This window comes from Equus asinus, chromosome 21 (genome assembly GCF_041296235.1).
Source record: "Equus asinus isolate D_3611 breed Donkey chromosome 21, EquAss-T2T_v2, whole genome shotgun sequence".
Classification (NCBI taxonomy): domain Eukaryota; kingdom Metazoa; phylum Chordata; class Mammalia; order Perissodactyla; family Equidae; genus Equus; species Equus asinus.
Genome location: NC_091810.1, coordinates 55,191,468 through 55,212,676, shown reverse-complemented (window position 1 = coordinate 55,212,676; position 21,209 = coordinate 55,191,468). Strand labels below are relative to the sequence as shown.

Genomic DNA, 21,209 nt, shown 5'->3' with positions numbered 1-21,209 from the left:
TCGCGGTATTTGTCCCAACTCTCGCGGGGTTTAGCGTGGCACTGGGAGGCCAGGCCTGCGGGAGCCGGGTGGTGGTCCGTTAGTGGCGTTGGGCTCCGGCCCCGGCGGTTGCGCTTTCTGTTTAGCTCACCGGGAGCTACTCAGGCTGGAGGCCAGCCAGGTGAAGAGCTCGCTCGCATGTGTGCGCGCGCTACACGGGAGCCGGGAGACTCGGGGCGGGGGGTGGGGGGGCCCCTGTCTCGGCCTCCCGCCCTGTCGCGACAGGCCGGCTCGAGGCGACCGTGGCACGGGCTCCGCCCCAGCCCCCGCCCTGATCGCTTTCCTCCCCCTCTCTCCCAGCTCTTGCCGCCGCCTCGGTCGCGATGGGGGCGCAGGACCGGCCGCAGTGCCACTTCGACATCGAGATCAACCGGGAACCGGGTGAGCCGGAGGCTGGGGAGCCCTGCCGGGGCCTGGGCTGGCCTTGGGGAAGGGGAGGGGTTCTACCCTCGTCACCCCTCCCCCAAGCCTTTTTGGGAGCGAGTGGGCACAGTCAGCGCTCCCTTTTCTCCTGAGCGAAAGTCTGGAGAGGAGGGTGGCCCGGGCACACCACTCCCACCCTCCTGGGAACGGGCCTCGCCCTCCCAAATCCCAAATCCCAAGGCCACTGCACCCCCAGACTGAGTGTTCGTACCATGCCTGGCCCCAAGAAAAGTGCAGTCCTTTCGGACTTTTTCTCTCTCAGTGTCTCTAGGGGGCAAACACTCCCAATTCCGATTTCTGGCATCTTGCTCTGTACTGTGAGGTTTGGACGCGTACATTCTCTATTTCCTAATCCTTGTATATCATTAATAGGTTAACTCCAGTTCTGTTTTTCCTTAAGTATCTTTAGCCAGAATTTCTTGATTCGTGGGAAAATGACTTAGCGAAAGTCTTGTGTGATAAACCAAAGCATTCTGTACCAACGGCCTTGCAGCATGTGTGCGCTTAGCGTTGTTTTGTTTTTAGGGAATCCAGCCATTCTTAAGGGTATTTTGTTGAAAATAAAATATTTTCTCCTAAAAGGTAGTTGCTTTATTCTGAATAGCAGTGCGTGCAGGGTTCCAAACTGTTTTCATGACTTTTTAAAATATCTGTGCCAGAAGTTTTAATTGGAGCATATATGCAGTCTTTGTGCAGATTCTTATTGAGAGCCTGCTACTGTTCTAGACTCCGGGGATATAGCAAAGAGTAAAACAAAGGCCTCTCTTGTAGTTTATATTCTACTGGGGAGAGACAGACAATAAACCAGGAAAAAAAAATACTGTGGCTTGTAGTAGGGATACTATTTTAATAGGTTGGTCAGAAAACACCGTTTTGAGAAGATGACATTTAAGCGGATATCTGAAGGAAATGAGGAGGTGAGGTCTGGTTCCTGGTAGAGGGAATAGTTAATAAAAAGGTCCTGAGGGAGGAGTGTAGTTGTGTGTTTGAGGAACAGCAGGAAGCCCAGGCTGGCTGGAATAGAGGGAAGAGAGTAGCAGGAAATGGCTCTGGGCTTTAGTCAAAGGACTTTGACTCAGTGAGATAAGATATTGAAGGATTTTTTTTTTTAAGATTTTTTTATTTTTTTCCTTTTTCTCCCCAAAGCCCCCCAGTACATAGCTATATATTCTTAGTTCTGGGTCCTTCTAGTTGTGGCATGTGGGACGCTGCCTCAGCGTGGCTCAGTGAGTGGTGCCATGTCCGCATCCAGGATTTGAACTGCTGACACACTGGGCCGCCTGCAGCGGAGCGCGCAAACTTAACCACTCGGCCATGGGGCTGGCCCCTGAAAGATTTTGAGTAAAAGAATGATGTGATTTTAGAAATTTTGTTGCGTTCTCTCTTTTTAATATTTTGACCCTTAATGGATCTTAATCCTTATTCTGTAGTGAATCCATGCTTATAGTGAAAACAGGGCTTATGTTATTTTAAGAATTAAAAATAGCAGACTCCTGAAAAGTAGAAGTAAACCAAACACAGGTTCTGTAGTCATGTGAAGTGCTGCTTTCCTGGTACATGTTTATATTCTAGATTTGCAGATAATCTTTGTTGTGAGAAATCTCCAGAATATGTTTGGTAAATGTTGAATAAACTTCAGTCCCCAACATCTAAGGTAATTTGTTGTAATACCATTCTGACAGAAATGATTAGCACTCTTGAGACAGTAAATCATATATAAAACAAGGAATGATTACATTGTTCTAGGTTGAACCACTTGATAATTGGCAATTTTATATGGTTCAGTCTCATATATAATACTTCTCTAGCACTTTTTCAGTATATTATCTAAGTAGATAACTTGGTTTTTACACAACTTTTTTTTTCCCTCTGAGGAGGATCCACCCGAGCTAACATCTGTTGCATCTTCCTCTATGTTGTATGTGGGCCACCGCCACAGCATGGCCACTGACATACAAGTGGTGTAGGTCCGCGACCGGAAACCAAACCCAGGCGGCCAAAGTGGAGTGCTCCAAAGTTAACCACTAGACCACCAGGCTGGGCCAATTTTTATACAACTTTTAAGGATCACTTCAGTTGTTTGAAGTGAGGTGTCTTGCTTTGTAGGATTTGACCATTAGTATGTATGTCATTGACTGCTTATTCAAGTAATACTCTTGACTTCTTATATAGTTAGTAATTCACTTGATGTAAATACAAAGTAATATCTTTGATTTACCTTGATAAGCAGAGATCCTTTAAGAGTGACTCACCTGGAGAGATCAAGATGTATTGATAACAATTTAGTTGAATACAGCACAGTATGTATTCTGTTCCATTCCTGTCGGTGGAAATTTGTATATTTTATAGCAAACAAGTTAACTAGAATTATAAAGCCACCAAATGAATGCACATATATATTAAAAGAGGAAAAGTCTTTAAATTGTATATGAGTTTTTCTCTATGAATCCAATAAGATGGTTCCTATTTGAAATAATTCCATGACTGTTCCTTAGAATTTTTTTTCAGAAGATTTTTAACTAAGATTTTAATTTCTTTGATGGTTATAGAACTATTCATGTTGTTATTTCTCGTTGAATGAGTTTTGATAGTTTGTGGCTTTTAAGAAATTGGTCCATTTTATCTAAGTTGTCAAATTTATGTGCATAGAATTGTTCAACATTGTCTCTTAATGTACTGTATGTGGGATCTGTGGTGATACCTCCTTCGTTCCTAGTGTATAAATAAATAGTAATTTATGCCTTTTGTCTTGTCTCCTTGGTGAGTTTGGCTAGAGATTTATCAATCTTATCATTTCAAAGAACCAGATTTTTATTTCATTGATTTTTTTTCCCCTATTGTGTTCTGTTTTCAGTTTCTTTGATTTCTGCTCTTGTCTTTATTTCCTTTCTAATGCTTGCTTTGGCTTTATTTTGCTCTTCTTTTTCTAGTTTCGTTTCGTTTTGTTTCTTTTTTTTTTGCTGGGGTTAATTTACCCTGAGCTAACATCTGTGATAGTCTTCCTCTGTTTTGTATTTGGGTCACCACCACAGCATGGCGCCACTGAGTGGTTCATGTCTGTGGCCAGGAACCAAACCCAGGCTCCTGAAGTGGAGCACACCAAGCTTAACCACTAGGCCACAGGCCTCCTTCTTCTAGTTTCTTAAAGTAGAAACTTGGATTATTGACTTGAGACCTCTCTTTTCTAATATAAGCATTTAATACTATAAATTTCTCTCTTTATGAAAGACCCCACAAGTTTTTGGGTCTGTTAGATCTACTTGGCCAACAGATTTGTTCATTTCTTCTGTATCCTGGCTGATTTTCTGGCTACTTGTTCTACTGATTATCATGAGAGGAGAGTTGAAGTCTTCAACTATAATTGTGGATTTGTTTATTTCTCCTTTCAGTTCTATCAGTTTTTGTTGCATTTACTTTGAGGCTCTTTTGTTAGGTGGATACGTTTATGTACTGACCTTTTTTATTCCTGGTAATTTTCTCGCTCCAAAGTTTTCTTTGTCTCATATGAATACAGCTACTTCAACTTTCTTTTTATTATTGTTTACATGATATGTCGTTTTCTATCCTTTTACTTTTAATCTACTTACATTATTATATTTAAAGTGAGCTCCTTGTAGATAGCAAATAGATGGGTCTTTTGATCCATTCTCACAATCTCTATATTTTAATCAGTATATTTAGATAATTTATGGTTAATATAATTATTGTTATGTTTGGATTTGTCTATTTAATTTTGTTTTTGTTTTTTCTCTTTTTATTCTGTTCTCTTTTCTTGCCTTCTGGATTATTTGAACATTTTTTAGTATTCCATTTAAATTTTTCTCTTGAGTTTTTGATGATATCTCTATATAGTTTTTTTAGTGGTTACTTTAGAGATTACAGTATATATACTTGGCTTTTCACAACGTACTTAGAATAAATATTTTACCACTTCGAGTGAAATGTTGAAACCATCCCGCCGTATAACACCCCTTTACCTCTCACTGTATGTTGTATTTGTCATATGTATTACATCTACAAACTTTGAAAACTTTTGCTTTCAAACGTCACACATACTTTAAAGAGCTTAAGAAGAGAAAAAAATACTCTTATATTTACCATTTCAGTTGCTGTTTGTTCATTCTTGAAGTTCCAGGTTCCCTCTGGTATCATTTCCCTTGCACCTGAAGAATTTGCTTTAAGCATTTCTTTTACAGATGATCTTCTGACAGCAAATTCTCTTTGTTTTCCTTCACCTGAGAATTTTATTTTGCCTTTATTCTTAAAAGATATTTTCACTAGGTATAGAATTCTGGGTTGACAGTTATTTTCTTTTAGCACTTGAAAAATGTTTCACTGCCTTCTGGTCTGTATGGTTTCTGATAAGAATCCGTAGTCATTCGAATTGTTGTTCTCTCATAATATGTTCTTGTCTGGCTGTTTTCAAGGTTTTTACTTTTGATTTCAGCAGTTTAATTGTGATGTGTCTGGGTGTGAATTTCTTTGTGTTTATTCTCTCTGGGGTTTGCTGATTCTCTTAAATCTGTGTCTGTCTTGCCAAATTTAGGAAGTTTTCAGCCGTTATTTCTTCAGATATGTTTTCTGTCCAACACTCTTTTTCTTCTCTTTCTGGAACTTTGATGATATGAATATTAGACCTTTAGGTATTACCCCCACGGGTACCTGGGGGTCTGTTCATTTTTTTTTCCCTCAATCTTTTTTTCTCTTTGTTTTTCAGATTGGATAACTTTTATTAATTGGTCTTCAAGTTCACTGACTTTTTTTTCCTCTCATCTCCATTCTGCTTTTGAGCCCACTCAGTGAATTTTTAATTTCAGTTATTGCATTTTTCTGTTTTAAAGTTTCCTTTTGGTTTTGCTTGAGGCTTTCTATTTTTCCATTCTTTTTTAGGAAGATCAGCCCTGAGCTAACATCTGCTGCCAATCCTCCTCCTTTTGCTGAGGAAGACTGGCCCTGAGCTAACATCCATGCCCATCTTCCTCTACTTTATATGTGGGACACGTACCACAGCATGGCTTGCCAAGCGGTGCCGTGTCTGCACCCAGGATCCGACCTCGCAAACCCTGGGCCACCAAAGCAGAATGTGCGCACTTAACTGCTGAGCCATTGGGGCCGCCCCTCCATTCATTTTAAGAATGTTTGTCCTTACTTAGTGGAGTATGGTTGTAATAACTGCTTTAAAGTCTTTAATAATTCCAACATCTGTATCATGAAGTTGCTTTCTTTGATTGTCTTTTCCCTTACGAGATATGAGATTTTCCTGATTTTTTAAATGTCAGTAAATGTTGAATTACATCTTGGACATTTGTATATTTTGTTATATGACCCTAGGTCTAGTTTAAATCCTGTGGAGAATGTTGACTTTTGTTGTTGTTGTTGATGATATTATTATAGCATGCAGTCAGCTGGCTTAGGTTCAGCCTGCAAGTTCCTACGCACCTTCTGTTTAGGATCAGATTCACATATACATAGTTCATGGATGAGCCCAGGAGGTCATATACAACTTTATGAGATTATTTTCCTGAGCTCCCTCTTCTTTGAAATCTCCCCAACACATTCTGGCCCTTAGGGCCTCCATTTTTTGGTCATCTGGCTTAAAAGCCAGGGTTTTACTATCCCTGCTCTGCCAAGTACTTCCCATGACTGTGTTATCTGTCTGTGAGGCTAACTAGCAAGAGGATCGAGAGTGAAAAAGCATCAAGGATTCTTCCTATTTTCTTGGAACCACAGTTTGTCTAGTCAAAGAGAAGGGTTCCCATCCCTTGGAGTTTTATGTGCTTGCCCAGTCACCAGTGCTCTCACTGCCACCCCACTGTGGAATTGCCTAGGAGCTGGGACAGGAGAGAATGGAAAAAACAGACCAAAAAAAAATGAGATTTTCCCCTTTCATTCTGATCTGTAGGGGTCTCTTTTGCTGCTCCCAAAAGTAAAATAGAGGACTTCTCTTACAACACTTTCTCTCTGTACCCAGTGTGCAGTTCCAGGTTTCAGGTTGATTTGATTCCAGGCCAAGAGATATGGGAGGGAAAACAAAAACAAAATTCATAACAGGACTACATAGAGGAATATAGCCCCTTTCCCTCCATTTTAAGTAGAACATTACTTATTTTGTATTTGTCAAAGGCTTAAAGTTGGTTTTTGAAAGTGGTATCCAGGGTATTTCTTCACAGGAATGCTTGCCTTTGGAATTTTTCTTTACGTGGACCTGAGAGCAGTGTCATAAAACCCTAGCAGTTTATCAAAATAGATAAAAATGGGGATATAGTTGAAATCAATGTTTTTACTTTACTGCGTAAGATTCACTTGGATCCACGAAACTGAACTGAAAATGTATCCTGAGTCAGCCCTGATGGGCCTGCTGGTTAAAGATCAGTGTTCTCACTGCTTTGGCAGCCTGGGTTTGGTTCCCAGTGGCAGAACCAAACCACTTGGCTGTCAGTAGCCATGCTGTGGTGGAGGCTCACATAGAAGAACTAGAAGGATTTACAACTAGAATATACAACTTTGTACTGGGGCTTTAGGGAGGGGGGATAAAAAAAAGAATGTGTTCTTATTAAATATCATAAATGTATTTGGAAGTGTTACCAAGAAATTAGTTTTAAATAAAGAGGTAGTCAAATGTTTGAGTACTGCTTGTGACATTGGGCAAGCCAGTTGACGTCTTTGTAAAATGGAAATACTACGCAGTTTTGTCCTAATGTGGTTCTGAAGATAGCAGTATGGCATTCAAAATTACCTGTTAAACCTTAGACTCAAACTCAAGATAGCTTATGTTTAGACAGAGTGAGGCACATGGGATCTGATTTGTATTGAAGGAAGAGGAGAAATGCATCCCTCATCTCAAGCTCACCCTGGGTCATAAACTCATGAATAGAATAACTGGATGCAGTGGTCTGCACTGTTTAAATGATTTCTCCCCTTTTTATATACTCATAAATTAAATAGGACTCCAGTGTAATAATGCCTACCTAATAAGGTTGTTGGGAAGAGTAATTAAATAATACAACCATTTGTTTTACAGATTGTGTTTTTGTAACATGAATTTATTCTAATGGGATGGATTAATTAAAGAGCACAATTTTAATTAGGCAGACTACTGTTTGTGTTAATAACACAGTCAGATAACAAGATGGAGAAGTAGTGGTGTGGGAGGGAAGGGCATTTGAGCAGCACTGATGTTTTGAGTTGTTCTTGTCTGTCCTAACAGTAATTTGAAAGAACGTAGAAAGGATTATGTTAATGAGAGTGCTGAGAAGAGAGGCCAAAGTGAGGTGTGATCAATTGTGGGATTTCCTCAATGATGTTTAAGTTTTGTAATTTACACTTATAGTTAAAAGCATGCCTTTATTATTGATACTCCTAAAGAAAAAATCATTCCTACTGCAACCTGAAATTCCCTTTTCCCCCAACTCTCATTTTCCCATGGAAACAGTTGTTTTTATTTGTGATTTTTTTTTTCTTTTGGTGAAGAAGATTCACCCTGAGCCAACATCCATTGCCAATCTTCCTCTTTTTTTTGCTTGAGGAAGATTAGTCCTGAGCTAACGTGTGTGCCAGTCTTCCTCTATTTTGTATGTGGGATGCCTTCACAGCATGGCTGATAAGCAGAGTGGGTCGATGGCCAGGGTACGAACCCACAAACCCAGGCCGCCAAAGCAGAGTGCACGGAACTTTAACCGCTTGACCATGGGGCAGGACCCTATATGTGATTTTTGATAATGCAATGTTTCTTAAAGTTCTGTCATGTTATTGCAGAGCCGACAAAGCACCTAATACAGTACCTGACACACTTTTTTTGAAAAGTCGTTTTGATTATTGCATGTGCATGAACATGAGCATGGGCACTGAGTTAAGTGGGGGGCTTTCATATTAAGGTATTGTGCAGACAGAGCTTTGTAGATTAAGCCGTTTTGTTCACACTTTAGAAAAAAGGCTTGTTTCAGGTTTTTGTAATCAACAAAGTTTGGGATTTTTTCCCGCCTTTTTTCCTTCATTTTTTAGAAACTAGGCCTGGAGAATCCCAGTAACAACGGGCCTGATTGGATGGTCTTGAAGACATTTGGGTTTTTGTGGGGACCTTGAGGAGGGAAAGTTCACTTCTTAGCACCTTCCTTTCTCTCCTCTTTCTCTGCCTCAAAACACCAAGTGAAGTATACAAAGATTTTTCTTCTTTTCTACTTTAACAATAAGGTGGCTCTTCCTTGTCTAACTCCCATCTCCTACCCTGGCTTGAGTCCCTGTGCTTTTCTGTTATTTTTCTACCTTTGTTGGTATTCATCTGTCAGTGTTGTTGCAAAGGGAATTCTGACCTTGGTGGTATGAACTAGCTGTCCAGTATGATTCCTTACAGTTCTGATTTGTACATCATGTACTTGGGATCTTTGGCTCTGGAGAGTCTTAAAGCTTTCCAGAGTGTATGTGCTTCAGCCTGATTCTTGGTAGAACATAGCACTTACACAGGTGGTCACAGGTTTATCAAACACTTATCTTACTAGGAATAAAAGCAGATAGGAACTAAAAAGATTTCTTTAGATAGGGAGAAAAGGCTCAGGGTGGAAAGGGCCAGACTTGGGTGATTGGCAAAGTTATCTAAAACTGAGGAATGCTTTCAAGATTATCTCAAAAATTACATTCAAAACCCCTAGTTTTGAATTCCTTACTGTGTAGGCCTTCCTACAGGTAGTCCCTGATTTTAGTCACATTGTGTTCCAAGAGACTGTCTTAAGTAGGTTACCATATAGTGAAGTACTGAATTCCTGCTTCTCATCTTTACACTTGAGCAAACCATTGAAGCCTGTTTTCTAATTAGGTAATGTGTAAGTAGAGGGGTAAAAAGAGTAGATTCTCTGTACTTAGGTTGGGTACTCAATATAAAGGGAAAAAGGCAAGAGTTTTGTCCCTAAATTAAGCTACAGGAAGGGATCCTCGTAAGTACTGTAGTTAATGTAAAGACTGCCATTTTTATCACAGAACTGCAGTGATACTAGCAGTTTGGAAATGGTCCAAACAGACAAACCAGGAGTAGTATGAACTGCTACCCCTGCTCTGTCTCTGCCTCCCTTGTCTTGCATGGCTGTAGTCACTGCCAGAAAAACTTGGTGCTTTTTTAGAAATCTGATGCCAGGAGAAGGAGGAGATGGTAAAAGGCAGGAGTAGCTATAGGGTAGCAAGCTTCTGCCCCCAAATAATCATGTTTCCCATAGAGCCTGAAAGTTTCTACTTCACTGTTACATACTAATCTGAAGTTGATAAGATTAATTTGGGCTAATAAGTGTCCTTTTTTTAGGAATGCTCTCACCTTTGGGAAAGTTCATTTTCGTACATGACCTAAACTCATGCAGCAAGATGGCTTTCTTAATTGCTTGATGAGAGAGCCACCTGGGAGTTGTGTTTGGGGCAAGGGAAAGTCAGTAACATTAGAATCTGGGAAGGCAGCAAGTATATTGCAAAAAGCACTGAATGAGGACTTGAAGACTGGGCTCTGGTTCTGGCTCTGCTCATTTCTGCATAGGTTGCCTTTGATAAGTTCCATTATTAATAGCTGAGTGTACTTGAAACCAGAGTCATAATCTTGGCTATGATAATAACACCATATGTTGGCAAGGTGTCTTAGTCCATATAACATTGTGATGTCAGATTTAAACCTATTTAACAGACGAGAAGGCTCAGGGCGGGTAATTGATTAGTCCAAGGTCACATAGCTAGTAATTGTCAAAGCCAGAGCTCTAGCCTAGGATTTCTCTCTTATGCATTATACGATGGCTGCTGTGCAAATCCTACGGTTTAGTATTGTAAAGTTCCTTGGAGAGTAAGTAGGTCAGGTTTGAGGGGAGTGCTGAGTAGGGCAGCATTAGGATACTTGATGGCCAGAGAGTAGAGCACCTAAGATAGGTAAGCGGATAGATAATAGCAGTAGAGAATTCTTAAACAAAAAACCAAAAACTTATTTTTCAAATGTGTCTTCCACTATCGTTGTGTACAGGAGGGAATGAAAAACTCCTCTATTACTTTTTCCTCCCTAGAATTTAGGCTAATACTATTAGTTATTTGCTTAATTACATCGGTATTGTGGATCAGGCAGGCTTTTTTGGCTGTCCTCAGAAGTTGATCACGATTTATAACATTGTTTCTGTTAGAAAATGCTTTCCAAATTCCAGACCACCAATTTAAAGATTTTTTACACATGTAAGATTTAAGATGGAGACTGCCACTGATTATGAATGACACATTTAGAGAAAGAAAGGAATATATCACAATCAGTAAAGTTAATTTGCAAGTTCTAAGCTGTGTGACCTGAACTCTTGCTGCATCTCTTTGGCTCATTTTAAGCTGAAAAGGGCTTCGTTGTTTTTTCTGTTAGTAAAAATAGTACATGCTCGTTTTAAAAATTCCACTCAAATTTTTTAAAAAGTAAACCTGCTTTAAAATCCTGTCATGCAGAGATAATCATAACTAACCTTTTCTGAACATCTTACCTGAATTTTATGTACAAGAATATACACATTTTTTAAAAATATCATGTGCTACATCCTTTTTTGTGGCTTGCCTTTTTCTCTTAAACAGCATGTTCTGAACCTTTTTCCATTTCAGTAAGTTAAGCTTTATATAATCACTGTTAGTGTCTATAGTTTACCATCATATAAAAGTATCTATATTAGTTAGAATATATGATAGTGTTGGTTGCTAATAACATAAAGCTGAATAACGTGATGTGCACATAGTTTCAAAGTATCATCCCACAGATTATTAATTCTCAAAGGGGGAAAGTAATTTTACAATTGAGAGAGTTGGCTAATACTTTAGCATCACCAGTAATGGGTCAAACTGATATGAGATACAAAAAAAAGGGATAGAGATGGGGACTGTTTTAGATTGAAAGAGACCAAGGCCTGACAGCCAAAGTAATTTATAATCCTTGATTAGATTCCTGGATTTAAAAAATAGATTTAAAGGGCATTGTCGAGACAGTAGGGTAAATTTGAGTATGGACTATGTATTAGGCTATATTATTCATCACTATTAACATTTCTTGGGTGTGACAATGGTATTGGGGTTAAGTAGAGGAATATCCTTGTTCTTTAATAGTTTATACTGAAATAATTAGGGTGAAGCGTCACAGTGTCTTTGACTTTCTCTTTGTTCCAGAAAAAAATTGTGTGTGTAGAGAGGGAAGGATAAAGTTAATATGGGAAAACATCTCTATAGATTTAAAAATTTCAAAGTAAGTTCATGGGGTGGAGGGAATTGCGTGTTCATTCAGATAAACCTTCAGGATCATTTTGTCATGTTCTTCTAGTACTTTTAGGGGGTAGCATTTAAATGAATATAGGTTACTTTAGGGAAAATTTGACACATTTGCAATTTTGAGACTTCCTGTTTAAGAACAAGGTATGTCTCCCCTTTTATTCAGGTTACCTTTATGCCTTTCAGAGTTGTAGTTTTTTTTTATAGGTCCTGCACTCTTGGGGCTAAGTAGCTAAAATGTTTTTGTTGTTGTTGAGAATGTGAGTTTTATTCTGTTACTTTTTCTACTGGTTCTTGTTGATGGTAAGACAAATATCAACAGTTTCACTGTCTCCGTTTCTAGGTGTACAGTTATGTCTTTCAAATAATGATAAATTTGTTCTTTTTATTGATACACATACCTCTCATAGGGTTCTTCTGTGTACTGCATGGGCTACAGTTTCCAGGACAGCATTAAACAATAGCAATACTAACAAGCACTTTTGACTTGTTCCTTACTTTGATGGACTTACTGAACTCTTTCTCAGGCTTTGGTTTCAATTTAATTTGCTTCATAAAATTTGTTAAGCTTTTCATCTGTTGCTGTGCCCTGAAACAGTTGAGATGATAATTATACTTTAATGTTACTCAAACATTAGAAGTAATTTACCCATATCTGAAGAGTTATTTAACACCATTCTTTTGGATAGTTACTTAACATTTTCGTTTCTTTCTTGAGTTTGTTTTTCAGTCTGCATCAGCCTGGAGTTGTAGTCCATACTTATAATTCCTTTTCCTAAGTTTTGGTATTCCTCTTTTATTTTTCCCCCAGAAGAGCTAGCTTTGGGATTTATTTATCAAGTCTAACATCTTTTTGGTTTCTTACTTATTGATTTCTGCTTTTACTTTTATTAAAACCTTTTTTGTATTTTCCTTAGGTTTGTTTATTGCTTTTTTATCTTCCTGAGTTGAGTGATTAATTTGTGTTATTCATTAATGAAAATATTGAGGGCTGTCTACATTGATAGGGACAAAGAAGTATTCAGCACTTTTTTGCCTTGTGAGACCTGGCAGCCTTAAGATCTGGCCTCATTCCCTGACATCCTGGTTCCTACAGCTCTTTGATTCTCTCATCTACACCCCAGTATCCTTGTCAACTAACTACATGAGCCGATAAATAAATTCTCTTCTGAGTTTTTGCTTGTACTGTCTGCAGGACACTTTTATCTGGGTGTTGATTGACATATCGTGAAAAAAACTTTATGTACCTAAAGAATTATACACCTGTTTTGGTCTTCTCTTACCTTATCCTATATCGTATTTATGTGTTTTTGCTATTTCCTTTCTTTGGTTTTATATCTTTTTACTGTGGGTTGTTCTACCAGTAATTTGAAAGACGTTTAATATATTTTTACTTCTACTGGTGATTACATATTTAAGTATGCCTAAACCCGTATTTCCTCTTTTATCTACGTCAGCAAAGTCTACCTGTTGAATCCTACTATGAAATATGAGAAAATGTGCTTTCTATCACTAAGTCAACCCCCTCTTGTTGGTTTTTATTAATACAGTATGTACTGTGATTTCCTACGGCCTCCCTCCAGTTTAAATTAGTTTTACACTGTGGAAATGAAAAGCTCTTGATAATATATTTATTAAGTTAATAAAGCATCATGTGCATAATATGCTACCTTTTTTATTTAACCAAGGAATTGCTCATTTTATTTTAAAATTGAGATATAATTGACATATTAGTTTCAGGTGTATAGGATAATGGTTTGATATATATATGTTGTGAAATGGTCACCACAATAAGTCTTATTAACATCCATCACCATACAGGTACAAATTTTTTTTCTTGTGATGAGAACTTTGGAGATCTACTCTCTTAGCAACCATGCTACCGCCTCAAAAAAAGAAAAAGAAGAATATATCGATATTTGCTTATGTGTACAAAAAGAAAGTGGAAAATACACGTGAAATTAATGAAAGTAATTACCTGTTGACAGAGGTGGCAACAAGACTTCTTACTCTTTAGTTTTTTCCAGTGTTTGGTTTTTGAATCATGAAAACATTACCTATTAAAAAGAAAAAGAAGATTTTTAGAAAGTATCTAAAAATAGCAAAAAGAATTCACCATTATCTATTTTGTTTCCCAATAACTATAACATTTATATTTTATTTTATAACCATAATTACCACAGTTATTTAGATTTAATTCTGTGTTGTAATGGATTCAGTGCTCAATGCCACTCTTTTCTCTCTTTTTTTGAGGAAGATTAACCCTGAGCTAATATCCATTGCCACTCTTCCTCTTTTTGCTGAGAAAGATTGGCCCTGAGCTAATGTCTGTGCCCATCTTCCTCTACTTTATATGTGGGATGCCTGCCACAGCATGGCTTGATAAGTGGTGTGTAGGTCTGCGCCCAGGATCCGAACCAGCGAACCCCATGCTGCTGAAGCAGTGTGTGCAAACTTGACTGCTGTGCCACCAGGCCTGCCCCAGTGCCACTCTTTTCTTACTAGCTTTTTCTCATTAATCCTTTGAGTCATATCTTAGGGTCATATTTCAAATAGAGTTTTCAAGATAAAGTCTAATTATTATATTTCCTTTGCTAGGTTTAGAGTTTTTTGTTCACACCATATTAGTCCCTTTAAGATGGTAGACGGTGTTGTGTTATCTCCAGTTTCTAATGTGAGGTGTCTGAAGCCAGCCTAATTTCTTTTTCTTTGTGGGTGACATTATTCTACTACCTGTATGATAAAAGGATTCTTTTCCTTTATATCTCTGAAAATAAATAGCTTTTATTAGGCTATGTCTTGATGTTTTTCCACTTGTAATAACTTTTCCTGGTATGTAATGAATACTTCTGATATCTATATTTAGATATTCCTTCATTTGTATTTCATTAATCACTATCTTGGAATAATTCTGTTTCAAGTGTTTTTATTGTTGTTATTCAAATATTGAGCACTTTTCCTGTACCAGGTACTGTACAGATGAATGAGGATAGAGTGGTGAGTAAATCAGACACAGTCCATATCTGTCTGCCCTTCCATCAGTCAGGCCTAGGGGTGGATATAAGTGCGCTTGGTTCATACCACTGATGGTTTATCACATTATGCAGCAATTTGTATCTGTCCTTCCCAGCTAAGATATAAGCTCCCCAAAATGGCACTGTATCTTACATACTGTTGGACAACCTGACGCATGAGGAAGATCTCAGTAAATAATGTTTGAGTAAATGGCCTGATTTTGTTGAAATGCTGCACCCGTCCCTTAATTTTCTCCTAGATTTTGCTCTCTGTCTACCCAGTGTGATCTCTTTCTATCTTTGCTCTTTTCTTCATCCCTTTCTTGTAATTGTAAATGAGATTTTCTTTGCCTTCTGTACTGTGACTCCCACAATATTTTTTCAACCAGTGCTCACTTTTCCAACTACCATATCTTTTATGTCCATGATATATGTCTCCTTTTTTACCACTGCACCTGCAATTCCAGCACAGATGTCTCTGAGAACAAGGAACAATAGTATTACTGAAAGGTGACGTTCAATTTTATCCAGATTCAATGTACTTGCTGATTTTATTCCTGCCACCTAGTGGCCAATTGGGATTACAACATGACATGGGCATGTCTTGGCTTTTCCTGTCTGTAGCTAACATTTAAAATGTGTTGATATTACCTGATTAATCTCAGTATCGATCCCCTGTCTTAGTTATTTTTAAGGATCTGCATGTTGGTATACTGGAGTTAAGTTCAGAAGCCATTCTTGCTCTGTCATTTTTGTCTTTAGCCATGTATTTTTTACTCTAAGAACATCATACTAATGCTTATACGAACCAGTTTCAGATTTTAGTCTTACCATTATAGAACAGTGTATTTATTGGAATAGCAGTAATTCCTTGGAATAAATCTTAGTATATATAAAAGATAGTATTACTGATGGTAATGACTGACTCTGAGAGATTACTAAATCCCACTAAAATATAAGTAGTGTTGAGTAACAAATATTTCTGAGATCTTATTCATTCATTCAGGAGCAGCATTAGTTTTCAAAGAGAGATCAGCAGAGTTTGTTAACTCATTACAGGAGACAGTAAACCTCAGGCATTTAGTATTGGGAAATGGTATTACTGTTACACTCATTTTTTTCATCAGTTTCGGAGCCAGAGGATCTTCTTTTCTGCAAAGTCACTCCCAGTCTTTTCCTTATGTAACTGTAGTTTACATTTTTCTTTTCAATAGATTTTATGATCATAGTTTATGTGTGCCATCACTGAAAATAACCGGACTACTGAACCACACTGACTTATTTTTTTCTTTGAAGACTGTATCTTCAGAATATTTTTTAAATTTTTCTTAAAAAGTATCTTTTCTATAAAATAATGCAATTCAATTGAAAGACATTTATGAAAACCTATTATTTGTCTTGCTGATGAGCTTTATTAGTTCAAGTTAATATTTACTGGTCTGCATAGTGTTCAGTTTAAGTATTCTCGATTCAATCTGGTGGGATTTAATACCAGTATACCTCTTTGTAGGAAATCATAGTCATTTTGTTTATTCGGATAGAAAACTTTGACTTTGCTTTTTGTTTTTAATCTCTTCAAATTGCACATATACAGACATTTTAAATTAAGAAAGCAGTCTCAGGGGCCGGCCCCATGGCCGAGTGGTCAAGTTCATGTGCTCCACTTCAGCAGCCCAGGGTTTCACTGGCTCAAATCCTGGGCGTGGACACGGCACCACTCGTCAAGCCATGCTGGGGCGGCATCCCACATGCCACAACTAGAAAAACCCACAACTAAAAATACACAACTATGTACTGGGGAGCTTTGGGAGAAAAAGGAAAAAAAAAATTAAATTTTAAAAAAATTTTAAAAAAGATTGAGAGGTCAATAGAAATTTTTTTCTTCATCAAGTTAGAGGATAAGATACTAGATGTGAGCATTTTTAAAAAAAATAATTGTGGTTAGCTATCTCTCTCTGAATATTAGACCCAGAAATGTAGTAATCATATTTGACTGTGTTCAAATGTGTTGTACCACTAGAGGGTTCATAACTCCTAATTATCTGTAAAGGAGAAACTAAAAACATTGGAAACTTACACCAGTTTTCATTTGGAGGCATTAAAGGTTTTGAAAAAATGCTTGATGTTGAAGTTACTATAGTCCTAAAAGAAAAGTCTGAGTTTTGACTGCTTTGATTATATCTTTTATCCTGAAAAGTAACCATCTTACAGGGATTCCAAAGTAAATATGTTCTAGTCTACAAAGCTAGATGATTTTGAACTTGATACCCACCTAACCAGCCATTTCCCAGGGATTTATAAGAACCGATGAAAATACTTTGATCATACTAGTAAAATATTTCCGTGTAAATACAAAGAGTGGTATTTAATATTACTGATAATAATGATTTTTAAAAATTCTGAAATGACTTTAGATACATTGCTATTTTCCTTTTTGCCTTCTTTCCTTATCTTTTTATTCATTCCCTTAGATATCAAAATCAGCAAGAAGGTTTTGAAATTGTTTTAAAATCTGGCTCCATTAAAGCTATAGGCAGAGTGTTGACACAAGAAAATCTTCTTATATGATGCCATTATCCCACTTTTTATCCTTTAAGGATGTCTATTATGCAGTAGCTTTGTTTTGTCCTCAAAGGAACTGATATGGCCAGGAGTAAATTAAAATCTTAGTGATACAGAGTAAATCAAGTCATTTTGTGTCTGTACTGAAAATCACTTACTCTTGGTCCACAGTTAATTGTGATTTATTCTCCAAGGCCCTTTGAAAATAAAAATGTTCATAACGGAAGAGATTTTGTAGAATAAGGGGAAAGGGGCTCAGGAAAGTAATTATAAATCAGAATCCTATTTCTTATTTCATAGAGCCCCTTTCAGGAGGTCTGCAAAGTCAAAACTATTTTTATAATATGAGTTGTCTTTTGCACTCTCATTTGCAAGTCGAGTTTTCCAGAGATTACATGATATGTAATGATGTCACTGCTCTGACAGCTGATGGAACGTGTGCTTGTGTATTCTTGTTTTAAAAATTTGTTTTAGTTTATAATATGATATATAGAAGTAGATATAACCCACATTTTTAAAGGTCAGTAATTTTTAAGAGTTTATTGGAGTCCTGAGACCAAAAAATTTGTGAAGGACTTGTCTATGGCATAGTTAAATCAAATTTGCATTGCTGCTTCTCCTTTCCTGTTTGTTATGTAGGTGGTGGTGGTTTTCAGGAACCATAACCTGTCTCTTTCTGCTCTCTCAGGGAATAGAATGTGAGTTTTAGTTGTAGGTGGCAGTTCAGGAAGTTGGCTGTAAACGGTTCTTGCATAAAGGTAGAAAGCTGAATACAGAAGATAAAAGAACTTTCTTCTAACAGTACTGGCCAGAATGACTGTTTTATGATATGACGTGCTCTCATCACTGGAGAGGTTCAAGCATAGATTAGGCAACTATTATCAAGAGTATTTTTAAAGAAGATTAATAGTTCAGGTAGGGGTCTGTACTAAAAGGGGTCTAATAACATATGGCCCCTTTAAAAGACACTTAAAATCCTACAGTTTTAGGGCTGAAACCACTTTGGCTGCATCTGAATTCTAACACTAACAAATAGAGTAGAGTTCTTGTTAGTTGGCATTGCCCAGTTAAATTCTTTCCTGTTAAATCTTTTAAAAAATTAAAATGAATTACAAAAATAGACCTTTCAATTTGTTAATTCTGTTTATTTTATTCCTTCCCATATAAGATGTGGTATATTTAATTAACTTGCTTACCTTTTTTTCATGTGTTTTATTTCAGTTGGTCGTATTATGTTTCAGCTCTTCTCAGACATATGTCCAAAAACATGCAAAAACTTCCTTTGCCTATGCTCAGGTAAATGAATTATTAAATTATTTCTAATGAGAAGTCATGTCATAACTTATAGTTTTACTTTGCTTAACAGACTAGGTATTTTCCTTAAAAAGTAATGGGCTGATATGAAATCAGGGAAGCATTTCTTAAGAGGAAGAGAGGAGAGAGAACTGATCTCAAAAGTGAAAAAGAAAGTATGACTGTATGTAGTGAAATCTCTTCTGTACATTGTAGTTTATAAAATAATAGCATATTCAAAATTGGTTTGTTTTGGTATAATTTTACAAATTTCAGTACTTTGTACCAGATTTAGTATTCCAGCTTTCACAGGAAATTTAGGGTTAGAAAATAGCAGGGCAAAACATAATGAAGTTGTTCTTTGTTATATATAATTGGATTTATATTTTTCAAAAGTAGAAAAAACGGGGAGGAAAAACATCTACAATGTTACTTTCAAAATAGGAATAGCAAGTTGAATTTTTAAAGTCCTTACTTGGATACATGTACATACATATCCAGTCTTTGCACCAACTCCTTGATTACATTCTCTTACTGGAGTAATAACCATTTCTAATCTTTCTTTTCTCTGGTAGTGTGTAAAGTCTGTACCATACAATTTAACATTTATATGCTACTTTGTGGTGTTTATTTTGGTTTGTCTGTGTGTTAAATTGCCACACTATCTATTTCTTGTATCTCTTACGGTTCCCAGCACACAGGAGGGATTGACAAAGGACTAATTGAATAATACTTTCCTTGGAAGGATATGTTTGTAGCTAAACTTCATTTCTTTTTTTTTCTAGGGGAGAAAGGCCTTGGGAAAACAACTGGGAAGAAGTTATGTTATAAAGGTTCTACATTCCATCGTGTGGTTAAAAACTTTATGATTCAGGGTGGGGACTTCAGTGAAGGTAGAGCTAAAAGTTGTGCTCCTAGTAACTCCATCTATCAGTTTCTAAAGTATCTTATTATTACTTTTAATTGTAAATACTTTGTCACTTATAGTATGATGTAAATATTAGGAGATCAGTGAATAGTTCTAGGATGAGTGAATATTGTAGACCAAGAATGTATGAAAAGCAAAATACTAAGGCATTTTATTTTGTTTTTGTGCAGTTTTAGTAATATTATAATTACTTGCTCAATTTCCTTACAATGAATGCCAAACTATCCAATTTTTTCTATTCTTCTAGAATTTTGTTGGTGTGATTACTGTTTGAAATAAACGGGTTATGGAGATAACTTTTTTAATAGTATTTATTGTAATAAGATTGGACTTGTAGTTTAAAGACAAGGTTGAGAATTCTTAGAATTTTGATTATCTGCAGCAATTAAAACATGTTAGCAAATTGAAACCATAAAAAGTAATTTATATATATTAGTATATTTTTCATTGTCATTATAATTTCATGTAGCTCATTATTTGCAGGTAATGGAAAAGGTGGAGAATCAATTTATGGTGGATATTTTAAAGGTAAGACTTAATATTTTATAGTCTTTTGTTTCAGTTCTGATATTAAAGCAGGTCTGATCATGTACTTTTAATGAGAAGAGGTTTACTTATAGTTCACTTTTTGCATGAAACTAATGCTGCATGAAAATACTTTATTTGCATGAACTTGGGGATAAATTATATTGTAAGATATAACTTTTAATTGACAAGATTAATTAAGGCTAACTTTATGGTTAAACATGACTTTCAGCATGGAGGTTAGGCAACTATATACATGAAAACTCCTATCTTCCTGCCTAAAACTGTCAACATATTCTTTTGTTTATAGAGAATGTGGTCTTTTGCAAAATGAAAAGGTAAGAGAACGAAGCTCAGTAACACAAACTCCAATTCTGTTCCCTTGCACCCTTCCTAATAAATTTATGGACAGTCTGGGTCAGGTTGTGGCTGGATTTCTTAATTTTCTTGAAGACTTGGAAAATTCTGTATACTATTTCATATATGAATCTGTATCTTTTTTCTTTTCCCAATGGGTTGTTAGTTCCACATCAGGGAAAAGAATCTAGCTGTTTTTTTTTTTCCTAAACCAAGCAATTTCTTTCGTAGAAAAAGTTGGTATTTTCTCAAAGGTTTGTATGTTTTCTTTTGTATACTAGAACTATATGATTGTGTTTTATTCCTACAGTAGTAACATTTGTATAATCTAACTATTGCACTTGCCCCAAAAAGCCTTAGAAAAGTCAGTTGCAGAGATTTATAATGGGAACCAATATTACTAGGTTTTAATGCTATGATAGCTTCAGTGTTATAATAGTCTTTTATATTTCTTTTGGGGGAAAATGGATTACTACTCTTTTTCAGAAGCCTGTTCCCAAGGTAATCATTTTTTTAAAGTTTTCTATGTTTTTGTTTGTTCTAAAGAAAGGTTTGTTTGTATGAATGTTAAAAGGAAATTGAAATTAGTTTTCAGTATATTTCTGCTGGAATTAAAAGCATCTCTAAGTGATCTTTATGACAGAGTTTTTTCATTGAACTAGAAGGAAACAGCTCTTTAGCTGGTTCTGTTATCATGTAGCAATTGGAAACTTATGCTGTAGGCCACTTTAATGTGGTTGTTCCCTGTGGCTGATACTTGTGTATCTTAAAATTGTATTGTGCCATTTAAGTTTTTGTTTCTACAGGACTTTCTTTCTTAGATA

At 36.6% G+C, this 21,209-nt stretch overlaps 1 protein-coding gene and 1 long non-coding RNA gene across 9 annotated transcripts in view; one reads left to right on the top strand and one right to left on the bottom strand.

Annotated features, from left to right (window-relative positions):
* NKTR (natural killer cell triggering receptor) overlaps positions 1–21,209 on the top strand; it is a 52,489-nt gene continuing 31,280 nt past the window's right edge. For 3 of the 8 annotated variants that reach the window (XM_014860099.3, XM_014860097.3, XM_070492295.1), the window contains exons 1-5: positions 1–160; positions 340–420; positions 18,504–18,578; positions 19,361–19,468; positions 19,987–20,031. In XM_014860099.3, the coding sequence (XP_014715585.1) occupies positions 363–420; positions 18,504–18,578; positions 19,361–19,468; positions 19,987–20,031 (286 nt within the window). In that variant the 5' untranslated portion in view covers positions 1–160; positions 340–362. Of the gene's footprint in view, positions 161–339; positions 421–18,503; positions 18,579–19,360; positions 19,469–19,986; positions 20,887–21,209 lie in introns of all 8 variants that reach the window. The other 5 variants (XM_070492296.1, XM_070492299.1, XM_070492297.1 and 2 more) reach the window with 4 other exon arrangements.
* Positions 1,291–21,209, bottom strand: part of LOC139041320 (uncharacterized) — a 56,441-nt gene continuing 36,522 nt past the window's right edge. The window contains exons 2-4 of the long non-coding RNA XR_011496245.1: positions 13,685–13,763; positions 2,715–2,782; positions 1,291–1,789 (exon numbers count right to left, since the gene is read on the bottom strand). This is a non-coding gene — a long non-coding RNA (uncharacterized lncRNA). The remainder of the gene's footprint in view (positions 1,790–2,714; positions 2,783–13,684; positions 13,764–21,209) is intronic.